At 41.2% G+C, this 25,528-nt stretch overlaps 2 protein-coding genes across 4 annotated transcripts in view; one reads left to right on the top strand and one right to left on the bottom strand.

Moving 5' to 3' along the window:
• SLC7A2 (solute carrier family 7 member 2) overlaps window positions 1–11,829 on the bottom strand; it is a 69,359-nt gene extending 57,530 nt beyond the window's left edge. Inside the window, exons 1-3 of one of the 2 annotated variants that reach the window (XM_053404476.1) lie at window positions 11,723–11,829; window positions 10,818–10,869; window positions 7,912–8,058 (exon numbers count right to left, since the gene is read on the bottom strand). The gene's annotated coding sequence lies outside the window, so the exon portion shown is untranslated. The other variant, XM_053404475.1, reaches the window with a different exon arrangement.
• A 159-nt stretch (window positions 11,830–11,988) lies between these two features.
• MTMR7 (myotubularin related protein 7) overlaps window positions 11,989–25,528 on the top strand; it is a 37,388-nt gene continuing 23,848 nt past the window's right edge. Inside the window, exons 1-3 of one of the 2 annotated variants that reach the window (XM_053404478.1) lie at window positions 11,989–12,094; window positions 21,229–21,351; window positions 22,323–22,485. In XM_053404478.1, coding sequence (XP_053260453.1) covers window positions 12,071–12,094; window positions 21,229–21,351; window positions 22,323–22,485 — 310 coding nt within the window. In that variant the 5' untranslated portion in view covers window positions 11,989–12,070. Of the gene's footprint in view, window positions 12,095–21,228; window positions 21,352–22,322; window positions 22,486–25,528 lie in introns of those variants that run through there. The other variant, XM_053404479.1, reaches the window with a different exon arrangement.

The following is a 25,528-nucleotide window of genomic DNA, read 5'->3' as shown; positions in this document are numbered from 1 at the left end:
CAAAGAAAAGCTGAGATTTGAAGGAGCGATTCCCACAGGAAAAGATACCCATATCAGCCAAGCAGCCTTGGTGCCCTTAGAGAAGAGTGTATAAATATATAGTTTAATGCTCTTTTCAAACAAAGTTTGACATTTGTTAAGAATATCAGGAAGCGAGTTGGCCAAGTCCCGAAGGAAGGTCTATCCCAGCCAACAGAAGGTCAGAGTGAGAAACTCACTGCACTAAAAATGAAGAACATGTTCTTTAAGAATTATCCCTGAGGCAAGTCATCTGAATGCTGAAGGTTTCTAATGGCAGTGGGAAAATGGCAACATCAGTTATCAAGATACAGTATATAATCAATCTGGCCAGCCTGGCCAGGACACCATTCCTTTTATACATTGCATGTTCATTGCAGCATCTGGGCTTGATGAGGCATGTGACCCATCCTGAGCCTACTTCAACTGAGGAATCACATACCTCCTTCCCAAGCTAATGAGCCCCACCTGGGATGTGGGTCCTTGCCTTCCTTAGCCTCCTAGAGTGTACCTCCTGCAATCCTGCAGTCAGAATAATTCAACCAAAATAAACAAAACCAATGAGGTCCATGCCGTGAAGTGAATTGCTAGGGGATTTCAACTTTCCCATCTTCTGTGCCAGCTGCCAGCCACATGCTGTGATCATACCTCAAGGTAAAATTGCCATATTTTGAAGAGCAAAAGAACAGACACATTTGCTATTTTTCCAATCTTAAACTGAGTGTGCTCTTCCTCCTCCCCTCCCCTCCCCGCCTCATTCTGTTATTCTTTATTCCTCCCAAAAGAAGTATTTCCCTCCTCTTTTCTTTAAAACCATTGTTTAAGTTATTGGCTTTCCCAGAGTTTTTGTGGTGATGCGGCAGCTGTACCATCCCAGAGATGGTAAATTCAGCAACAATGATGTCCATATTGGGGGAGAAGTTACTTAGGAAGAGTAATGTGCATATTTCATGCAAGGTTTAGCCTTGGTCTTTCACTGATGCTTCTGCTGTTGTTTTGAGTTTGTTTTAATTTATTGTTTTAAATGTAGATCATAAAAACACAGGTAAGATACAATATATAATTATTTTTCATGTTGCAAGTAAAATTAACATCTAAGGGCTAACTTTTACAGGGCAAGTAACAGAAATAGAATACAGAGAATATAAATTGTGTCCAAACACTGTCTTTTTCTTTTTTACAGGTAAGTGGATTGCATTCAGTTCCCTTAGAACAACGTCCCGAAAAGTCAAGAAAGTTAACAAAGTAGAGTTCAAACAAAGTAGGCTTTGCCGGAATTAAGATCCAAAGGAATAAAGACCCTGTATGTGTGCCTGTTACCCCTCACGCTCTTGCCACTGCTTGGCAGAGAGAGGGGCAGGCACTGAGTTTTGTAACCGTATTATGAACAGGACATTTAAAAATGAAATAAAATCACTTCAGTGGCAGGAATCCTAAGTAAATGGAATTATTTTAGAAACCCCTGGGGGAAAGAGGTAAAATCAGGCCCCACATGTCACATTTTTGGAATTAAAATTGACTGTCATTGTAAGAGGGTTAGAATAATTCTTGGCTGACCCCAGCAAGCCTTGTGATTCTCCTAGACGGTTTGGGACTGCTTATCTTGGCATCACCCACTGGTGTTAAGAGCGCCATGCTAACTTCTTAAAAGTTCTGTCAGCCACATCTACTCAAATGGGCTGATGAAGGAGTGTTAATCTTCTAAATACAGAGAAGCACTTGCGATTTCCAAGAATACAGCTGATTAATCAAAGATCATAGGCAAAAGAAAGAGAGAACCTTACACAGAACAAGTGAGAAAATTTCAATCTTTACTCCCAAAAGTACTCCACTTCTTCAGCCAAGAAGAAAAGGAAGTTGAAGATGGATGGGGGGAAAATCACATAACTAATCATTCCATACATGTTTGAATGCAGAGAAACAATTAATTTTCCTTTAATGTTAACCAAAATTTTAGAGATATAGTGGGAAGGAGACAGCTACTGAAATTAAAATAGTTTGATCTAGGTTCAAAGCTCACTCCCAACATAGATTTGCTGAGCAGCAATGCCTCACAGCATCATGGCTTTGCTATGAAGGAAAATGAACTGCTGAAAATTACATGTCAAACCAAAGGTGTTAGCAAATACTATTTCTAATTTAGAGCACTGGTATGCAGCTTAGACAATTCACATCCCTTCAGAAATGCAGAGCCCTTTATGTCCTATAGTTTGACTAATTAGATGTTTCAAACTTCTGTTTTATCTCCTTCCGTACCAGTCTTGATGTGCAATTTCATCAGTGAAAAGTGGTATCAAGAGTACCTGGCAGAATAAACTTTAAAATGGTGGATTGTAACTCATCTGCACTATACTCAGGGGCGTATGGCAGGGCGGCAGAGGGGGGTCTGCCCCGGGCACCACTCTGCGGGGGGGGGGGTGACAAGATGGCCCGCTGCCCCCCCAGCTGTAGAACGGCTGAGGGCGCGCACACAGCTAGTATGGACTGCTGCTCTCGCGTGCCGTCTGTACGGGCATCCGTACGGGCTGCCTCTCACATGGCGACCGTACAGGCTGCCACGCGTGCGCAGTCCATACGGATGTCATGCATACGCCGCTGGGCGGTTCGCTCCGCCCCTTGGCATCCCACCCTGGGTGCCGGAGAGGGTTCCTCCGCCACTTTCCAAACAGTATCTTACCACTTTAAACAGCCATGGCTTCCACCAAGGAATCCTGGGAAATGTAGTTTGTCAAGGATGCTGAGAGTTGTTAGGGGATCCCCTATTCCAGTCACAGAATTACAATTCCCAGAGTGTTTTTCTAATCAATCCTTCTTCCCAGGAACTCTGGGAATTGTAGCTTTTTGAGGGAAATAGGAGTCTCCCAGCAATTCTAAGCACCTTTAACAAACTACAGTTCCCATGATTCTTAGAGGGAAGCCATGGCTGCGTAAAGTGGTATGATACTGCTTAAAACCTTTTAGTACAGATGTGGTCTTGATCTCCCTGTCCCTGTCACACAACCTGAACAATGATGGAACCTGTATCAAGGAAGGAAAACATAGCATGCACATATGATTCCTCCCTTTTTCTGAGCACAGCCATGTTTCTGGCAATTTACTACTGGAGACATCAGTGTTTGTTTATTGCATTTATCAATCAGCCTTCCTACAAATGGAGCCCAGGGCAATATATAACAAAAGATAAAATATCAAAATACATCAGTAGATAAAATGAATGAAATGAATCTAACTTAGTGAGTTAGAGGTAATAATCCTGGGATTTTGGGGGATGTGACAGGTTATGTGGAGTAGCCCGCAGCTCAGAACCATACTCTCCCCTGCTTTGTTGGACTCAGCTGCTAAAGCAGGTTGGGCCCCTTTAATAGACGAGGTTGCTCCCATGGAAGGCAGAGCTAGACCTGTACCAACTATTTAAGGCTCAGTCTGCCGTTGACCTCTCCCAAAACAACATTCAAGCTCTACTCTTCTTGAGTTGCTAAACTGATCACTGCCTGGAGCTGTCCAGGGTGCCAAGCCTCAACTCAGACCTTTATCTCATCTTGCTGTTTGTCCAAACCTGAAGTTTCACCTTGGGTCAGAAACTGTACTGCCGAGGCCATTGCTTGAGACAGATCCCTGCTTGAGCAGTCGGGTATCAGAGCATACACAGAGTTCCTTGCAGAAGAAAGGTTCTGAGAGAAACCATATTGGGGCTCGTAACTGGATGTTTCCAAGAAGACAACACTGAAAGTGAAGTTTCACATATTTGTGGGAAACTAAGACATTTACGTGTGTGTGTATGTGTGTGTTTGTGTATTGCCCAAGAGATGTATGTATTCAACATACGTAGGCATGTGGAAGTATCACATGTATGCAACACTCCCAAGAGTTATTTTCCCCAGTATCACTCAGAAGTAAAGAGGGCAACACAAAGCAAGAATTAGTTATGAGTTAAAATTATACAAGCATGCACTCCAACTCAAAGGCTTCCTATTTTTATCCTGACTCTGTATGAAGGGTTTTCCCATGTACTTTTAATGAAACATTGTGACATGACACATTTCTTCCCCTGTGATGTGCTGTTTGGCCTGCCAACTTCCATGACAGAAAAGATTAGCGAGAATGCTGTGGAATTTATTTATTTTTAACTTTGCCTGAACATTCTTGCTGGTTTATAATTGGAAGGGGGAAAAACCCTTTCTTCTAAGAGTTGAAACTCAGGAAGTATGTGCAATTGAACAATGATAATACTTCCTCCATAAGCAGGACCTGAGCACAATAGGAAGCTATCTTATTCTGAGACAGACCATTGGGTCCCTCTTGCTCAGCATTGTCTACACCAGGTTTCCCAAACCTGGGTCTCCAGCTGTTTTTGGACTACAACGCACATCATCCTTAGCTAGCAGGACAAGTGGTCAAGGATGATGGGAACTGTAGTCCAAAAATAGCTGGAGACTCAAGTCTGGGAGAAATCCTGGTCTACACTAACTGGCAAAAGTTCTTCAGGGTTTCAGGCAAAAGTCTGTCTCAGCCCTATCTGGAGATGTCAGGGACTCAACCTAGGACCTTCTGTGTGAAAACCAGGTGCTAGTGCCAATGAGCTACAGTCCTTCTAGATAGCAATGGCAGTATCCTGCTCATGTTTCTTTGCAACTGGAAACCAGAAGCATAACACTTCCACTATTGACATCAGGACACAGACTTCAGGACTAAAAGTAGCCTTCTTTTCCACATGTGTTAGCTCACCACAGGCAGGAAGTCACATACATGACTTTGATCAACAGCCCTGAAAAACTATGCTTAGTGTCTTGAGATGGTTGTATGAGGGTCTTCATCCTAAGCAGTTGTTACAGTTCTTGAATTTTTGTTGTTCTTTGAAGCTTTGCCTTCCAAACCCCGCAAAGAAGTTCCTGTGAATCATTCCCCACCATATGTAATATTGCTGAGACCAGGTTTTCAGGATTTATCTAAAATAACATATATTTGTTATTGAAAAGTTGGCTTCCTTGACATTTGCCTTTTAATGAGGGTGAAAGAGGAGATCGCAAAATATGGTCTGAAGCTCAACATCAAAAAAAACGAAGATCATGGCCACTGGTCCCATCACCTCCTGGCAAATAGAAGGGGAAGAAATGGAGGCAGTGAGAGATTTTACTTTCTTGGGCTCCATGATTACTGCAGATGGTGACAGCAGTCATGAAATTAAAAGACGCCTGCTCCTTGGGAGAAAGGCGATGGCAAACCTAGACAGCATCTTAAAAAGCAGAGACATCACCTTGCCAACAAAGGTCCGTATAGTTAAAGCCATGGTTTTCCCAGTAGTGATGTATGGAAGTGAGAGCTGGACCATAAAGAAGGCTGATCGCCGAAGAATTGATGCTTTTGAATTATGGTGCTGGAGGAGACTCTTGAGAGTCCCATGGACTGCAAGAAGATCAAACGCATCCATTCTTAAGGAAATTAGCCCTGAGTGCTCACTGGAAGGACAGATCGTGAAGCTGAGGCTCCAATACTTTGGCCACCTCATGAGAAGAGAAGACTCCCTGGAAAAGACCCTGATGTTGGGAAAGATTGAGGGCACAAGGAGAAGGGGACGACAGAGGACAAGATGGTTGGACAGTGTTCTCGAAGCTACAAACATGAGTCTGACCAAACTGCGGGAGACAGCGGAAGACAGAAGTGCCTGGCGTGCTCTGGTCCATGGGGTCACGAAGAGTTGAACACGACTAAACGACTAAACAACAACAACATTCCTTTGGATAATAGAAGACATGGCAGAGACTGTCATGCTTTAAGAAATATGGTTTCTTCACCTATTTAAACCTTCAGTCTGCACGGAGGGAGTCCAGATCTTACAGCATGGCCTACAGCATTGCAGACAACCTTTTCTCCTTCCCTGCCAAGATGGATCTCAACCTTACTTCCTCCTCCTTTTGCCCAGAAGCCCCTGCTTCAACACTCCCCTTTTCCTGTCCCCTCAAAAATAGTTACCCCAGCAACCTTTGTGACATCTGACTCCCCAGGCCAAAGGATCCTTCTGTGGCACATCAAGACCTTTTTGTAATGCTAACAGGCCTGCTGTTAACAGGCCTGTTCTTGAAGTAACTACGGTAACATGAGTTTGACCAAACTGCAGGAGGCAGTGGAAGACAGGAATGCCTGATGTAGTCGGACACGACTAAACAACAACATCAACAACAAACAGGCCTGCTCTTCCCCCAGCCAGCCAGGCTGGTTGGCATAAGCCAGTCCAGGAATTCCTTTGCAGCTTGCATTCTCCCTTCATACTACAAATAACCAAAATCCTAGCATTCATTAATTTCTATAACCCTACTATTAACAATGGGTTGCCATACATCCTGAATACAGTGGTACCTTGGGTTACATACGCTTTAGGTTACATACGCTTCAGGTTACAGACTCCGCTACCCCAGAAATTATACCTCGGGTTAAGAACTTTGCTTCAGGATGAGAATAGAAATCGCGCGGCGGCAGTCGGAGGCCCCATTAGCTAAAGTGGTGCTTCAGGTTAAGAACAGTTTCAGGTTAAGAATGGACCTCTGGAACAAATTAAGTATGTAACCAGAGGTATCACTGTACAGAATTTGGCAGCAGCGTCTGAGTGGAAATCGGTCAAATGTCTGGAAAAATTTGGCAGCCCATGTTGGCAGTGCCGTTTCATTAAAACAGTTCAAAAACAGTAAGTTTTTGAGCTAAAAAAAGCTCAAAAACTTTGCCCAAAAAACTTTTCTGTCCCGATTTTCACTGTTTGAAACATGGCAACCCTAAACAACATGTTTTTTTAATGTAGCATTTCAATCTGCTTACATCTGGTGCCTGAAGATATCAAACAATGGTGCCAGGTAAGCCTCCCCAGGGAAAGCATTCCACAAATGGGGAGCTACCACTGAAAAGGCCTGTTTTTGTGTTGCCACTCACTGGGATTCCTGGGGATGAGGCACATGAAGAAAGGCTTGATTGCAGGGTCTGCTTCAATTCATATGTGGAGAAGCTGTCCCTGAGGTACTGGGGTCAAGAGATGCCTAAGTCTTTATTGGTCAAAAATAGCACTCTGAATTGGGCTAGAAAACTAACTGGTAGTCAATTAACTTCTTTAATACCAGTGTGGCATAGTGGTTAGAGTTTCGGACTAGGACTTGGAAGCCTGGGCTTCAAATCACGCAGTCATGAAGCTCATTGGGTGACCCTGGACCAGTCACTGCCTCTAATGGGCAGGGTATAAATATTTATTATCATCATCATCATCATCATCATCATCGACCTCACAGTGCTGTTGTGGGAATTAAATGAGGAGGGCAAGAACAATGTACACCACCTTGAGCTCCTTGCAGAAATGCAATAAGAAAGTAGATAAATACTGAGAAATAGCTCTCATTCTCTAGCACTTTGCCAATCATATTTAAAGTTGGGAAGGCTCTTTTTCTTTTTTACCCCATCCTTTCTTCTAGAGCACAGGGTGGCAATCAATCATTAAAACAATAATCTAAAATACGTCAGAAATAAATATTATTCCAGTATAATAAAATACTGCAGAATACGACTACAGAGTAATTTGCTAAAGGGCCACGTACACCTAGCACAAACAATTAAGAATCAATTATTGCCATAAAATTCCCATTTACTCTGGAATCTTGTCGAATGCAACAATATTATTAATTTAGCCAAACATAATGACAGTTTTCTGTCGCAGAGATAGGAACAGTTTTCCATTTTGGTGTCAACTGGTTTCCTTCATTTCACTTTCTTTTTCTTTTAACCATGGTGAAAACAGCAATGAATAATTCTGAAAGTGCATGTTAAATGTTAAACTAAACACCGTGTAGCAGAGTTAAAGGTTGCACGTTTTGCGAAAAACTGACCTACATGAAATGAGAAAAAAACAAAACACCTTACCTCCAGATCAATGTATCATGTGCCACTTTTAGATAGACCCAACTAGGGGAAAAGTTTTTGTACTCAAGTCAAGTGCACCATGACGAAGAAACATCAAAGAAACGTGATCTACAAAGTCACATTTCTTGGAAGCTGCTGAGCTTGAGCCTGGAAACAGATCCAATAAAGCAAGCATATCAGTCATTTGACTTAGGCTGGTCGCTACCTTTCAGCCACATTCAGGCTGTTGTGGACAAAATGTGTGTGTGAGAGGAAACCATCTATGATGCCTTGAAGAAAGGGCAGGATAAACATATAAATAAATCTTAGATCCACTTATGGCCTTCATCTGAAAGAATGCCTACACTAAAAATCTATGGTTAGTATTCAACTAAGTTTTACTCAGCAAAGATCTACTGAAATTAATGAACATGACTAAGTTAGGCCCGTTAATTTCAATGGATCTACTTTGAGTAAAACTTAATTGACTACTGCTCCATATTATTTTTGCATTGGTGGAACTGCCATAGCTTCCCAAGAAGTATCTTGAAAAAGTTCAGTTTGGAATTTTGTCAGAAATCCTTAGACCTCCTCATAGAACCAATCCCCAGGGCTCCCTCAAAGGACAGATCAAGTCTCAGTTGTGTAATTATCTATCCATTATTTATTAAAATAGTTCAAGTTTGCCTTTCAGTCAAAGAGGAATCCCAGACTGTCACTATTTTTGAGTGGGAGTCAATTCCATATTGGCAAATTAAGGCTGCACAATTAAAGCTGATTTGTAACTCTTTAAAGCTGATTTGTAACTGCTTCCCCCAAAACTCCTTCCAATAAGGAAAGTGATGCGAAAATGCACTGGAAAGTGTGGGACAATGCTTGCTAGATACATCTGTGTTTATTCAGAAGTGAGTCCTGCTGTGTACAGTTGGGCTCATTATTCCTTACTAAATGTGTTTAGGACCGCAGCCTCAGTCTGCAACAACAGCAAAATCAATTTTCATTAAATGCTAGAGAGAGTTTAAAAGGTCACCTAAAAGTAGTGAGGATGTGGGCCTGCTTAACCGAAAAGCGAAGAGAGTTCTAAAGCTGAAACTTCACAACGAAGATGCTGCTGCTCAGTATTGTCACTTATTTATTTTGATCGACTGACTGACTGTATTTCTAGACCACTCTTCATCCCTTAGGATCCAAGGGTCTCTTTCATAGAATTACAGAACTGGAATGCAGGAATCTTTTGCATTCTAGGGCTTGAACCCGCAACCCTGAGATTAAGAGTCTCACGCTGTACTGACTGAGCCACTAACTAGCAAACAACAACCAGATTTTTAAAAAGACATAAACACTAGAACCAATTTAAATCCAAAGTATTACAGGTTGACAGTGGCACATTATCTGTGGGCACACTGAGCAGGGTTTCTAAAGAAGATCTGAATTGCTGGGCAGGCAAATATGAGAGGTCTCAAGTACCATGGGTTCCAGATGTTTAGGTCTTAAAATATGGGTTAGGAAACCTGTGGCCTTCCACAGATGCTGTTGGTTTCCAGCTACCATCAGCTCCCCTCAACATAGCCAATGGTACATGATTATAGGAGTTACTCCAACAACATCTGGGAAGCCGCAATTTCTGGTAGCAGAGTAGTCAGGATGAATGCTTTGTACCTAGACAAGTGTCCTGTACTTATCCTCTTGCACACTTCCCCTGCAGAGCTCTGGCATGTTGCCTTTTAGTCCTCTGGAACACTTGGCAGCTCTGAGGGATATTGAAAAAAAAAGAAGAAAAAAGCCAGGCCAGTAGTCATGTTGAACTGAAAGCCAGTTAACTCCTTTTACTATTAAACAAGTGTCATGCGTTCAGCGTTGTCACGTTGCAATTTGTGCAACAGTTGTTCAGCAGTTATAAGGTTTGGAAATAATTAAAAGGGCAACTTTTCATTAGCTTGCTTTTTATGAAGTCAAACGTTTTCCAGGAGAATCAGGGTGAAATACTAAAGGATTAAATTGTTGTTGTTAATATTTATTCACTGCCAGCAGTGTGACTTAAAGTTCCATATGCAAGCTTCCTGTCTCCAAGGAGTTTACCATTACAATCTAAGGACAACAACAGGAAAGCGGCAGAGGGAGGAGAAGGAGACAAGAGTGTAAATATAATTCATAATATAGAAAAATCTCATTTGGAGCACTATTGAACAATTTATTAAAAGTTAGTAATTCTGGGGAATGTCTTAAAACATTAAGTAGTCTCAGACACCTTTTTGAACTGTTGATTGACTCTGCAGATTAAAGTTATGTTTTATGGAAGAGTGAAAGCAAATTCAGCTCCATGTGCTTATAGTTTGGTTACACTTGTAGATTAGGGTTTAAAGGGATAAACCATAAAAAAAATAGAATCTTTGGGTTTTGAGGGGGGATTAGCTACAGTATGTAGTTTCATACTAATACCACCAAAGTATAAGATCTAGTGTTAGAATAAACCACTTTGTGGTTGCAAGAAATCCTTGCTTCATAGCCAGAAACTGCTATGTCAACTATCCTATGTTAGCTGCAGTTCTTAGAATTGCCAAGGCTTTTTATAAAAATTGCAGCTGGATTAATTGTGCTTCCATTTAAATCAAAGGGGATTCTGCTGAAAAGTTTTTTATTTGAAGTAATTGAAAAACATAAAGAAAATGTGTTGAACTGCGGAACTATGAAAACTGAAAATGTCAGATTATCAACCAGCATCGGTTATGGTTAACTGTAGTGAAAACGCAAACGAAAGAACACCATTTCCAATGACAGAGGAAATGTTTTCTGCATTGTTTTTGTGCCTTTAGATTACCCTACCCCCTGCAGAAAACTCTCCCTGACTAGTTCATTACATAAAAACAACATGAGATACTGAGACATATTGAAACTGCTGCATGTAGCGAACTTTAACACATACACACCATTCTTTTCCCTTTGTACATTTCAGACACCTGCAGTTGCGCTTTGAGAGATCTGAAATAACACACAGACAGCAATCTTAGGAATTTACTTGTAACGACTATCAGTAACACAGAAGAGGAGGTGGTTTTCACAGGGGCAGCTTGTTAACATGCAGGCAAGAGAAAAGCTGCCCCCTTTGCATCTGGTCACTCTAAAAGCGGCAGGATTCTTAACTTTTGCTCCAGCCTGGGTTATGGGGGGCAGTAAAAATCAATAAAAATCAATAAAAACCTGAGGTTCTGCCCTCCCTCCAAACAAAAATCCTGGTTACGCTTATGGCCTGGGTTTTGGTGCCGTGTTTTCACAACTTAACAGGTGAAGCTCTTCCTTTGAGAGAGAGCAGATTTAAGATGTAGTCGCAAAACATAAAATGGAAGACTGGTACAAAGAGGTGTGGGATATAGCTACTGATTATAAACTGACATGCTATTAAGATGGGGAATATGCGGGAGAAGTGATTTTAAGGAAACATGGAAAGTATTTGTAGAATACTTTAAAAAAATTATTTAGTTTTTCAGATTTTGAAATTGACAATTGTCAAACGACCAAATGTATTTGCAGGCTTTTTACATTTGGTTTTACCGAAGGGGGTAAAACCATCGCAAAAAAGGCGTTGGAGTTTTTGGCAGGTTGGATAGTTACGAAGGAAGGATTTCGTGGAGGGGGTTGAGGTGTGCATTATTTATTTATTTATCATTATTACTTTGTCATAATAATAATAATAATAATAATAATAATAATAATAATAATAGATACAGCCGCTTGCGTTTCTGAAGAAGAAACAGGCCACAATGAGTTGTGGGAAAACGTTTCACCAAACGGAGGCCTTTCCTTCGCGGCCTTCCGAGAACCACGAGGGCAGCACCTGACGGGAGGCGCTTGTGCTTTGGCTGGAGATGGGGGCCAACGGGAACCCGGCAGCCTTTAGGGCCTGGTGGCCTCCCTCCAGCCGGGAAGCCTCGGGCTCCTGTGCGCCTCGGAAGCCGAAACGAGCGGCATGGCAGCCGCTGTAGGAGGCGGAGCCAAGAGCTGACCTGGCGGCATCGGAAACAGAGGCACCTTCTCTGGGAACCGCTTTCCAGCCATCCCTTCCCCCCTCCCAGTTTTCCTCTGTGTTGAGGTAACGGCGCTTAAGTCTTCATAGGGCCCCGTGACCCCCTCGGCTGTTGCGAGGCGTGTTGTGTGAGAGAGAAACCCCAGGGATCCTGTCGCCATGGAGCACATCCGAATGCCCAAGGTGAGTACCGGGAAGAGAGAGATGGATGCTCGCCTTTTGCATCATTGAAAGCGCCCTTTATTTCTCCCTTGGGTGGGCGAGGCTGTGGTGCATTTACACACACACACACACACACACACACACACCTCCCATAAATAGATAAAAAGTGATTTATTTATTTATTTAAAACTATTTCACCATTTCCTGGGTTTTCATAATTTTTAATGCCATGGCTGTTTAAAGCAGACCTTGTATTAGGCTCAGAATATTCAGCAGACTGTCTAGAATATAACTGCTTTTTTTAACTCGTCCATAATGCAGCAACCATCCCTGAAAGCAGGGGGGAATGTGTCTTCCCCCTTCAACCCCCCTCCCTTTTCAGTCTGCTTTTTCACTTTTTTGAAATTAAATTGGAGGCCTCTGCCTGGCCGTGTCTGCTGACGGGTCGGGTCGTGGTGGTGGTGGAAGAGACCCTACCGTATTGATCTTCTCCAGGCAGGTGAAAAATAGGATTGCAGCACACACAAAAAGGGCTCAGAATATGATGTAGTTTCTCTACAGGAATGAGATCAAGGTAGCGTTGAATCGTAGGAGAATGCTGAAGTTAAATGAATTCCTTTTGACTGAATGGATGTGGAATGATGTATGGCGCTGAAGGGTTGTTTTGCAAATGCTGATGGCATATTATTAGCCATCGACTCAAAATAATGGCTTCTTGTTCTTTGGTCTTACATCACTAGGCCTCTGACTCCCAGACAGGAAATGGGATATTTGATCCTGCTTAAAAAACCCCTGAAACACTGATCCTGTATTTTTACTTCTTTTTGTATCTTAAACAAAAAAGGTTTCATTTATCGCATTTATTCCAATATTTCTGAGAAAAAAGAATTATGTGCCTATAGCTAGTCAACACAGTCTTGAGAGCACTCAGAAAATGGAGGATTTTGTTCTTTTTTCAAAGTGATTATGAATGGGAAACAGCTTTGATATAGTCATTTTAGACAGGGTTGTGTGTGCTGGCTGGTTGGGCAAGCACACAATTTTCTGTTTTCTGTTTATTTTGTCAAGCAAAGTGCCTCGACTTTCATTTAAGAAATCAAGTTTCTAGCTCCTGAGGTTTGTTTAGAAAAGCTTGGCAATAGTCCCACTCATGTCATCTTCCACTTTATTCTTCTTTTCTTGCCAAAAATTCCAGTGACTACTATGAATCCAGGAACACCCTCAGGCTATGTAACTGCTCCTTCAGAGGGAGGACCTAATTCCTGGACCTGAGAGTCACTAACCCACAAGGCCTTTATCGTGCCAGGATTCAATTTCAGTTTATTAATCCTCATCCAGCCGCCACTGCATGCAAACACCACTCCAGGTGCACCACACCTGTCCCAGTTGTTACAGAGAAATAGAGTTCTGTGTCATCTGCATATTTATGAAACATTGCAGCAATGCATCCAAGTAACAGGCCCCATTCCTTATTTTTTGAATCACGTCACTTACTGCTTTTACTGGTTGGCTGACAGGCATGATTTCTGAAGCATTTTCCCCTTTGGTGCCCAAGGAAGCAGTGCTGCAACAGGATGTTTGCAACAGGGAGAAGAAGTCTAAAACACATTTTGCCCAGATGTCTGCGTTGCCAGTGGCAACCATGAAAGACTACTGACCTGGATCAGGACCATTGTGGACCAAAGGGTTAACGCTTCACACCGTGCTATAGATCAAATCTAGATCAGGTTTCCCCACAGTTGTTATTTACTGTGTGTGTGTGTGTGTGTGAGTGAGAGAGAGAGAGAGAGAGAGAGAGAGAGAGAAATAATAATGCCTCAGCCTCCTTTTCTACTGCTTCATGTTGTTGATGTTGTAGATCAGCTCTCCAAAAAACATAGGACATTGGAAAATAGGGAGTAGTCATATATGGAATGGGTCCATTAAGCACGATATTGTCTTTTATGACTAGCAGCAGTTCTCCAAAGTTTAATAAAGAGGTCCTTCTCAGCCCTATCTAGAGATGCTGAGACTTGAACCCGCGACCCTCTGCATTCAAAGCGTGTGTTCTACCACTGAGCTACAGCCTTTCCCTGGTCCAGCAACTTTACTTATAAGAAACAAGTATTGATTGTAAATGATTATGAGCCATTAGTGTGGTTTAGAAAGAACATCCTCTGGGAAGCTGCTAAAAACTGAAATATCTAATGAGTGAAATAGGCTTCACCATAAATGGCAGCAAAAGGGGATGGGGGATGAAACCAGATCCCCAACTGATTTGAAAATGCTTTGTGCTAACTTAAAGGGCGGGGAACCAATGGTGCTAAAGATCAGATTGATACCAAAGATATGAAGAAGACACTGCACTTAGATCACTTTTTTTTTCCAGGCACATAAAGTGTGTTGTTCCTTCCATTTATATCATTGTAGCTATATATTGGCAGCAGAGCAATTTAAGTTAATTTCCACTGAACATGCCAAATAAGTCCCTAGCGTCTGCGTTGTAATAATAGCACCAGGCATTCATTTGATGTTGTATCTGTTTGTTTAATGCAGCATTCTGGGTGGTCCAAGTTGTCCTCAAGTTCTAGTTTTTCCATGTTACTGAGTCCTTTTTCTGTTTTTTTGAAAGTATTTAGGTTATTTCTGGGGGAAACAACATTTGTATCACAAATATTCAGGCCTTCAATGTTCTTTTCTCTTTTCTTTTCGTCTCCCACTTGAATGGGCTGAGATTAGCTCAACCTGTGGGTCTTCATGGGCTACTTAGTGCAATATGAATTCAGGACTGACTCTAAAGTTCCCTTCAAAGCTCATCAGGCTACTATGAAGCATGTAACGTGTAGAGCTGACATGGGCATGTTTATAGCATAACTTTGCGGGGAATAATATTACATGAAGAATGTTAGATCTTAGATTTATGTACACAGTAAAGCATCCTGTGAGAGATGCTTCACACATCACATTTTTTGTAGACACGCTTTACAATATGTTGCTTAAGCAACAACATTCATTCATTGGGTGTCTAGCACACCCTTCATCAATTAATGATCCCAGGTCAGGATTGAACACCCCCCCACACTAAAAATGTAATAATAAAATTTACATGCAGCTCATAAAACAGCAGATAATAATATATAATAGCACAATATGGGACACATACAACAGACTGATTTATGACTCTCCACATGAGGTCAACTCCCTACAAAACGCTAACATCTATTTAACTAGTGCCTAAAAGTGAATGGTGTAGCACCAGTCATTTATTAAAGGGGAGTGCCAGAAGTGAGATGCCATCACAGAGAAAGCCCTATCTAATGTCACCACACAGTGAGTTTCCTTTAACACCAGTACAGTGAGAAGGGCCAGTTAGTACATGGGCAGTATAGGAAGATTTCGGATTACTGAGCTGCTCTGAATTCTGACAGCTTCATTCTGCATTAATTGCAACTGCCTTCAAGGGTAGCCTCACGTACCATGCATTATAGCTGTCAAGGGTGAGGAAGGTTTGTAGTTGCCACTTCAGTTTAAAAAAATAAAAATAAATAAACTTTGTCCTCTGACTATCAAACCAACAAGTTATTCTTCACTATATTGTTGATTCATGTTGGGAAACTGAATCAATATGCTCTTCTGTTGTGCCAGTTCCAGGCTGGTTTTGTGATGTGAAAATACAGTAAACTAATCCATGGCTATATTAAAATGTTGATATAATTCTGGTGTCAGTTTCCTTGTGTAAAAGTTAGACATGACACAAATATTTTATTTTCTTTCCAAAGGGATGTCCGAGTGTCATGTCTTGACAAGTTCATTAATCGGTATAACATTCTCATGTATTTATTTTAAAATAAACAGCTGGCTACTTATGTCTCTCTGTGTGTGAGCATTGTTGCGTCCTTGCACAAGGATTGTAGCTCAGTGGTACAGTACATGCTTTGCATTATAAAGGTCCCAGGACGAATCCCTGACATTTAGGTAGGGTTGCTGGGAATTTCATTGAAACTCTGGAGATGTGCTGGCAGTGTGTCTGTAGATGAAACTAGGATCCCATACATTTAAAGAAGGGATAGTCCAGTTGGTAGAGCATGAGACTCTTAATCTTAGGGTTGTGGGTTTGAGCCCAATGTTGGGCAAAAAAAGTTCCTGCATCATAGGGGATTGGACTAGATGACCCTTGTGGTCCCTTTGAACTCTACAATTCTTTGATTCTGTGATTTTAGGCATTTTGCCACTTTAAATAGTAATGGTTTCCCCAAAGGATTCATGGCAAATTGTAGTTTGTTAAGGGTGTAGAACTGTGGGAATTGTAGCTCTGTGATGAGAATAGGGATATCCTAAAAGCTCGGGGGACCCTTAATGAAATACAGGTGCCAGGATTGTTTGAGGGAAGCCATGGCTCTTTAAAGTGGTGTAATACTGCTTTCAGTGTATGGTACAGATGACGTTTAATAAACTAGAAAGATACATGGTTTGACTTGATAGGAGGCAGTTTCCTGAGTGTGTTCCTAAACTGTTCATTAAAAGCACAAGGATTTCAATCAATTGTTATCGCACACTTTCCAGTGCATATCCCCATCACTTTCCTTATTGCAAAAAGACTGATTTGGAGGGGGGAGGTGTCAGGTGAAGCACGTTTGTTGCATAAGAGTGCTGAATCGTCTTTAATTGCATATCCTGAACTTGCTGATAGGTGATAGAATCCCTCCTGAAAACAGTGACAGTGTGGAAGCAACCCCTTGTCTGTACCTCAGAGCTCAGAAACCTTTCTAAATGGCAGATTCTGGTTTCCTGTGCTTTAGTTCTACAAGTCGAGAGAAAGATAATTTGTGGTGCGATCTGTCTGACCTTGTTTATAGAGTGCTCTTTGTCCTACTTATTAGCACTTGGGGCTAGAGGATTCTCATCATCCATCTATTCAGTCTCATAACTTCCTGCTGTTAGTCTAGTGATGCGAGCTTGGGGTCATCTAAGGAAAAAGACAGGATGACTATTCCTCTTGGACACCCAACTGTCTCTCAGCTATGCTTCTCCCCACGCCCCCTCTGGCTCGGCACTAATGTTTTTTCTTCCTGGAGTAGAATTTAATCAGGAATCTGCATTGTTCTCACTTGGAGAAGACACAAGTCTAAGTCGCTAGTTTTGTGCTTGTTTTAATCAGATGTGTGAATCCTCAATTGTATAATCCTATTTTCCAAACAAGGTTGGCTGGCTGTAAGCAATGTTATCCAGATTGCTGTTGTACTGCCTTGCAACCGCTGTATGACTGGCAGTCTCCTGTCACAGTAACACAACAAGTTACTGCCTTTTTAAAACTACAGCCACAATCAAGGTTCATTCAACAAGTATAAAATATACTTAGGGACACATGATGTCTTGGAACACCCAACACCATTTGACTGTAGCCATAAAACCTTCAGAGGCATTTAACGTGCATTCAGCATATCTAGAAAGAGCTTTGCAGCTAGTCTAACTTGACGTCTTGCCTATCCCTTTCCCAAATACAACATCCCTTTTCTTGAATGACCTCCCAACAGCCTTGTTCAGAAGGTCAGATTTTAAATTTATCCTCTGAAAATGCCTTACATCTGTTTGCAATTTTGCATTCCCTTTAACTTCTATATTTTGCCTTCTTTCCCTTTTCTCTAAAAAGTGTTGTGTTGAATTTGGATCCACTTTATATATATATCATGTAAGGGGTTGCCATAGACACCATAAATCCCTTGACTGTGTTCTGCTTAATGCCCTCTTTGCTCCTTTTAGCCTCCAGCAACCAAGGTCATGGAGGAAAATATATCATGATGGACAGACATGGCTTTTAATAAATACTTCAGTCAGTTGCGATTTGTGTCCGTAGGCGATCGCTCAAGGGACTTGGCACTCATCACCATGATCTTTGATACCTCTGCAATAGGGATGGGCAACCTCTGGCCTGCGAGCCTCTCCATTGGGACCCCCAAGACATGCTGACCTGTCCCACACCTCAAATTCTGAGCACACAATCATGTGGTAACAAGATGGCTTACAAATAATATAGAAGTTGGATCCAAGGCAAACGACACAATCCAAGCATTGGCATATCATGTGGTACAAAGTCTTGCTTAAAATGAAAACAATTTAAAAATGTGCAGCTTTGCTGGTATTTTACCCCATTTTAGTAAGAGTGGTTTGCCTCACATATCCTTACGAATCATTTAATGAAAGACCTTTTCTTCCATTTTTGCCCACTTGTTTGGTGCCCTGATCCCACAGAAAGTCACCACTTCCTTGTATTGCACATTTCTAAAACCAGAAATTAAAGCCAATTGCAGTTCACAGATTATTACTCCAAAATTTCACTACATTCTTCGAAGATGGGCTTCCAGAATCTGTGACATGTCCATATTTCTTCTCTGATAATTGGAGAGAATACTTTGAAGGTTTGACGTTTAAGTCACATTAATCCTACAGTAAATAAATGTGACTTAAACCTCAAACCTTCAAAGTATTCTCTCTGATTGCTGCTGATACCAATTTCAGTAGGTGTTTCTGCACAGTTCCTAACCATTGAGCACCATCTATAACGAAATATTTACAGTACTTAATTAATCAGTAAGATACATGTAAAATGTCAATGGCTTCAGGACAGGAGGGGCAGCATTGAATACTGGGGAAAGTGGCAGCGAGATTGTTACTGTGGGAGCACTGGATTGGCTATGCTGGTGTGCCTGCCCCGCCTTTTCCCACCAAATTGTTCTGCCCTACCCAGTATGTGGAAGCAGTGGTGCTGTAGAGAGGCAAGGTCCATGGCACCTCCCCTAGCTGTTGGCAACTCCTGAAAAGCATTCTCTCTTGAACGTTTTGTGACTATTTTGATTCTAATGTGCTCTTGGATTAGGGACTTCCATTCTGAAAATGATTGGTTGGATTTCTTTTTTGAACTGAAAATTGTCTCTCCTTAGTTTATCAAAAATGTATATTTAGTAAAAATTATGGGGATATGCAAATATATAACTGACTTTTTTTCCATTTAACACTAGACTCCTAGTTTGGGGGCGCGGGTGGTGCTGTGGGTTGAACCACAGAGCCTAGGGCTTGCCAGTCAGAAGGTCTGTGGTTCGAATCCCCGTGACGGGGTGAGCTCTTGTTGCTCAGTCCCTGCTCCTGCCAACTTAGCAATTTGAAAGCATGAAGTGCAAGTAGATAAATAGGTACCGCTCCAGCGGGAAGGTAAGCGGTGTTTCCGTGTGCTGCTCTGGTTCGCCAGAAACGGCTTAGTCATGCTGGCCACATGACCCGGAAGCTGTACGCTGGCTCCCTCGGCCAGTAAAGCAAGATGAGCACCACAACTACAGAGTCGTCCGCGACTGGACCTAATGGTCAGGGGTCCCTTTACTTTTACCTTTAGACTCCTAGTTAGTGCACTTTTTTGTTTCCAGCTAAGTCACTATTGAATGTACATTGCAGAGCAAACTTTGTTCTTTTCAGTGCTCCTATTAGCCTAAAGTACTTTGATGATCTGGCACTAAGCTGCCTTAAGGGTGAATTTTGAGCTGACATCGCACAGTTTGTTTCTCCACTGGGAATGATGTGAGATGCACAAAAATAGTTCCCAGAGGCCAGAGCTTGCTAGAAAATCTGTGTCTTCAAAGTGGTTTAGCTTTCTGCTTTCTGCAGCCAGCTCTTGACATAGGTCACCGAAGAACTAGCCAAGACGTGGGTCTCATAAGAACTAGCCAAGAAGTCAGTGAATCATTATACTATAAAAAAACCCAAAAACTGGGTCACGTCCTGGAGTTCCACTCTTAACTCATTTGTTACCAAAGTAGATTCTCAGTAGAGAAAAGGGCAAGGATGAGCTGTCATAAAGTCATGAGAATTTAGCTCAAATGAAACCACAGAGCATACAGAAACACTCCATAGATCTATTTGGTTAGCTTGGCAGAAGTTAATTTTAGCTTTTTCAAATCCCCACCTACCTTGAGCTCTGAATAGGCTCTTAAAAACATGATAATCCTTTAGGTGTCTTTGTAGCTAGGTTATGAATAATTGTTAAATTTCTTATCTGCTTTGTCTCATGTGATATGGTTGAGGTGGAATTTGTGTGTAAGTATTTTACCCCTTTTCTGTTTCAGAAATCCTGATATGTGTATGGGGCAAATATGACTTTAACTCATCTTTAGTATACTTATTTAAAAAGGAAACCAAAAGAAAAGTTCATTAGAAAATATGGGTGTATCTGCTGTAAGGCGCTGCACAGAATTATGTCACATCCAGTCAGAGGCAAGCAGAACCAAGGCTCTACCAATCAGATTGCATCTTGCCATTTTTACAAAAGTTGTTATTGATAGTTTTATTGAGATTTTCACAAATTTTATTTTGCAAAGTACAAAAGGTTGCAGCCACTCATTCCTGTTAGTCAAAAATTAAGTATGACCAGTGCTTTTTTTTCTGGGGGTACACAGGGGTACGCATACCCCTAAACATTTTGTGAATCTAAGTTTGGCCTCATTGAGAGGCAGTATTTCAATATGAGTAGGAAAATGAGTGTACCCCTAAACATTTTTTTTAAAGAAAAAAGCACGGAGTATGACTAAATGATTATGAACAATGGGTGGTATTTTACTTGGAGTAAACCCCCTGGAAATCATGAACATGACTAAATCAGGTACATTAATTTCAGTGGATCTACTTTGAGTAAAACATAGTAGAATGCCATTCATTGTATACAGACATGTAATTTTATCACCCAATTTTCGCTTGTAATTATATTACTTATATTTGTTTGAAAGCTACTGACTTCACTTTATGTTTTTTCTAGTTTGTGTCTTTGACTCTGTATTAATAAATAAATCTTGCCACAGTTGGTTTTATATATAGTTTGATACATTTTATGTCAGTTTGTTTTTAATGTTGTATGGTATTTTTAATTTGCATATTGTTTAATGTAAACAACATAAGCAAATAACAAATAAAATACATAAACGAAAAGTAAATTTGGGATGTAAAATTAATATTCTGTTCTATGTCTTCTAGTCTCTTTCATCTTGCAACTTTTAAACAGTGGAAAAAGATTGGCATGTTTAACATAAATGGTTTCTTTCAACATAAAACCAGTTTCATAGAATTTTATGAATGTTTTATTTTTTAATTTTATTGGAAGTATTGAACTGCTTGGTTATGCTCTCTCTCTCTTTTAGGTGGAAAATGTCCGCTTGATTGATGGAATATCTTCCAAAAGGGCTGCATTAGGGACACTGTATCTAACAGCCACTCATGTGATCTTTGTAGAAAATGAGTCAGACACCCGTAAAGAGACGTGGGTATGGCAATTTCTATATTACAGCTCTGTGAATCCTATGAAAGTAATTTCTACAACTCTGGTTTTATTTTTATAACTGCAAAATGCCCTACAAACGTATGCCAAACAAATGAAAAGGAACTGGATATACAGTATCTGTGAATGCATCCCGTAAAGTTCGCTAATTTGTCCTCTCCAATGATTTTTAAAAGTCTGTGTGCAATGTACACAGACTTTTAAGTAAAGACTGGATTATATGTATGCATGGAACATAATGGGTATGCATAAGGAACCGCCAGGCCATTGAGTTTGACGCAATGGCAGCAAGTGTACCAGAGAAAGCTCAAACGTTATGCCCACTTAGATGTTGCTGAACCATGACTCCCATCATCCCTGACCATTCGCCATCCTGGCTGGGCCTTGTGGAAGTTATAGTCCAGTAGCATTTGGGGGCACCATGTTGGCTGCCTCTACTCTACAGACTGACAGCAACTGTGCAGGGTTTCAGACGGGACTTTTCCAGCCCTACCTGTAGATGTCATGGATTTGGAACCATTTGCATGTAATGCAGATGTTCTACATTTAAGCCATAGCCCTTCTGTTTGAGCAGTGGTCAACAGGGAGCTTCAGACTGGAAATGGAACGCACTGTGTAAGTTTCAGCTCTTTGTTATGGGGAGATGGCCACAACGCTGATGTAGAGCTCATCCGTACTGGTTCAAGACTCTGTCTTTCTTCTGCTTTGCAACAGCATATTGTCCAATTTCTTGCTCCCTCTTTCACATTGGAACGTTGCATGCATTAATGCACATGGTTGAAGTGGGATGGATTGTATTCTTTTAAAGTTGCATGTGTTTTGTTGCTGTTTGATTATTTATTTATTTAAAACATTTGCACCCCACTTTTCTTTGGCAGAGTTCAGTTCAAGGTGTCTTAACACACACACACACACACACACACCCCCCCAGTAAAAAAAGTTGTTTCTCCTTTTCAGGTTCTTCACAGTCAAATCTCTTCTATCGAAAAGCAGGCTACAGCGGCAACTGGTTGTCCTTTGCTGATTCGCTGCAAGAATTTTCAGAACATCCAGTTCATCATGCCTCAAGAAAGAGATTGCCATGATGTTTACATATCTTTAATTCGTCTGGCACGCCCAGGTATGGAATGGAAATTCAGAAGGATACAATCTGGAAATTAGCCTGAACAAATGATCTCTCTTATTTATCTTGTGGTGGACTGCTGTCATGCAGTTTGTAAAAAAAAACACACAAAAAACCACACCCTGATGCTGAGGAGGCTGTTATGATTCTCTTTCACCCAGTGTACAAACAATGCAATATCTGTTTGCTGTCTTTCAAAAAAGCTCTGTGCCATCTGATAGCACAGTTGTAGAAAAGGCATCTCCTTTCAGCATTTGATGATCATTTCATTCATCTCTCTTCTCTTTAGCCATTCATGGTCATGCTCATCTCTGGTTTTGTCCATAACTCTCTGGCCATTATTTCACTATTTCTCTTTCTTTTTGCAGGGAAGGTTCCATGGGACAGGGACCCTTCATTTTATTATTTTTAGTTTTTTCCTACTTAGCTCCATTAATCTTTTAATATCAATCAGCACATTTACACAGCTGATTTAGAACTTTATTTCTCATCCTCTTGCTCTGTAAACCTGCAGACTGGGCCTGAATTTAGTTTTAGCACAGCACTAAGGTGTTTCCTTTTTACAGATATTCAGAGGTGTAGCTGTGCTGCAGCAAAAACAACAAAGGATTTTGTAGACTGGAAAAGGTGTAGAAAGGGGAAACCAACATGATCAAGGGACTGGAGAAAGTCCTCTTTGAGGAAATAATAATGTGAGCAAGGAAATATGTAAGGGTTTAGTGGGTGGTACCCTGAGGCTGTGAACTTCTGGAAAGGTATTAGCAAGGAAGATTTGAGAACTCTTTCTGCTTAGGTTGTGACAGGTGGTTCTGGCGACATCCCACCATGTCCCTCATTCCTGCCAACTGTGTCAAGCACTTCCAATAACCTGCAAATATGAATAAGCTTTGCACCTCACGCTTTGTGACTGAACTGTTGATAAAGCCTTAAATTGAAAATAGGACGTTGTTTGTTCTAACTTGATCTAGCTGTGAGAGCTGCTAGCCAGTGATGTGAGCTGGTGTAATGGATGACTTTAATGCACGTTTTGGACGCTGGTGAACAAATACACGTCAAAATTCCAGCCAGATCTTTCTACTTGAGATATTTTCCCCCAGGTTAAATATAACAATGTACATAAACAGATGGAACAGTGTACATAAACCCATGCCATGACAATAAACAGATGGAGGCAGAAAAGTCTGAGTTCCAGAAACTGTTCAAACCCTGCCCTCATCTATTTTTTGAATTATGGTTTAATGTTCTGAAAGTTTATGGATTAATTTCCTCTCCATTTCTTGTATACAGCACTCCTTTTGTACAACATAGATTACTAGTTGTATCCATCTACATACTCTTATCCTGCTCTAGTCACACTTAAAATGGGCATTTATGTGTGACCAGATGCACTTGACTATTGATTTAAATGTGCATCCCATTGAAAGCAATGCAGTGAAGTAAGTTTTTTCAATAGTTCTACATAGGCATGTTGGTCTCCACAGGAAAAATAACAAACAGACTTAGGGCACCTTTTTTTTTGCTTGGGCCGTATCCAATTTAAGTTGTACTCACAATAGAACCATTGAAATATAGTGGACCTGAATTAGTCATGGCCATTAACTTTAATGGATCTACTTTGAATGGGACATAGGTTGGCTACAACTCTTTGTGTTTAAGGTGCTGCAGGATTTTTCTGTTTTGCTTTTGAGAAGTAAGGTGGCATCAGCGCTTGGATACACTTCCAGTGCCAAATCCAGTTTGTGCTGGCTGTTCCTGATATGGCAGGTAATTCACACAGATGGATTCACTTTACTTCTTTATGGATGACACTGGAGAAGCTTTCGTAGGGCGCAGAGACTTCACACCATACATGTAAAGCACATTTGTTCCACTTTAACTGTTGTGGCTTCCCCCAAAGAATCCTGGGAACTAGAGCTACCATTCATTTATTGCACTGACATGCATTGCTTTACACTTGTTTACATAGGACTTCATTTGCCATTTTACCACCCATTAACTCAGTTTGGAGAGGCCCTTTTGGAGCACAATCTCTTTTTGTTTTCACAACCCCGAACAATTTAGTATCATCAGCAAACTTGACAACTTCACAGCTTACTCCTAACTAGAGATTGTTTATGAACAAATTAAAAAGCACATGGCCCATTGCTGATCCTTGAGGGACTCCATTTTCTACATCCCTCCATTCGGAAAACTGTCCCTTTATTCCTCCCTTCTGCTTCCTGCTACTTAATTCCTGATCCACAAGAAGACCTCTCCTCCCATTCTGAGCATGTTGCAAGCATCTGCATATAAGGGACTTAGCTGTTGCAAGAGCCCTTTATTTGCTTTGGGTTTATCCCACATGGCAATCTTGTTAGTTGTGTTCTGGCCATTTTATGGGACATCAATTCATAAAATTGTAGGGAAGGAAGGAACCTGAAGGTCACCTGTGACTGGTACCTTGCCTTGCCGCAAGCCTCCCTACCCTGCCCCCAATGACAACATTTGAAAGAGATTAACCCATACCATCCAGTTAATTGTTTCCTACTGTTATAGAACAGGATGGATCCAAAGCTGAATTCTCTCTGTTTGCTTCTGGATCTGCCTTCACTGTGGTAGGGTTCACAGGTGACCAATGGTAGTCTGATATCAGGTTTCTGCTGGAAGATCCTGCTGTAATCTACTAAGCCATTTCCTGTAGATAACAGTCTAACTGCGTCAGTCCTCCTGAGCATAAAACAGTTGGCTAAGGTGCTCTCTCCCCCTTATTTCATCGTAACGGAGTGTGCGATACACACTTTCTTTTCCTCTTAAGGTCAAAGGAAAGAGAAGAGGCAGTAGCTTAGCCAATTCCCACCTTGCCAAAGTGGCTGTGCACTTTGTAGTACAGAAATTAAGTTCTATTTAAACATGAATTTAAGCGAGGGAATAAAACTTGGGGGAAAGTTAGCAATAATAAAGTAAGGATAATAGAATTATAGTGCCTTACGCCATCAACTTAGCTGGGTTGGGATCTTCATCAGCTGATGGTCATAATGCTGTCAGTTGACTTGTCGGAACA

Source organism: Podarcis raffonei, chromosome 9 (genome assembly GCF_027172205.1).
Source record: "Podarcis raffonei isolate rPodRaf1 chromosome 9, rPodRaf1.pri, whole genome shotgun sequence".
Lineage (NCBI taxonomy): Eukaryota > Metazoa > Chordata > Lepidosauria > Squamata > Lacertidae > Podarcis > Podarcis raffonei.
Note: the sequence above shows the minus strand (reverse complement) of the source record. Positions and strands in the feature narration are given on the sequence as shown.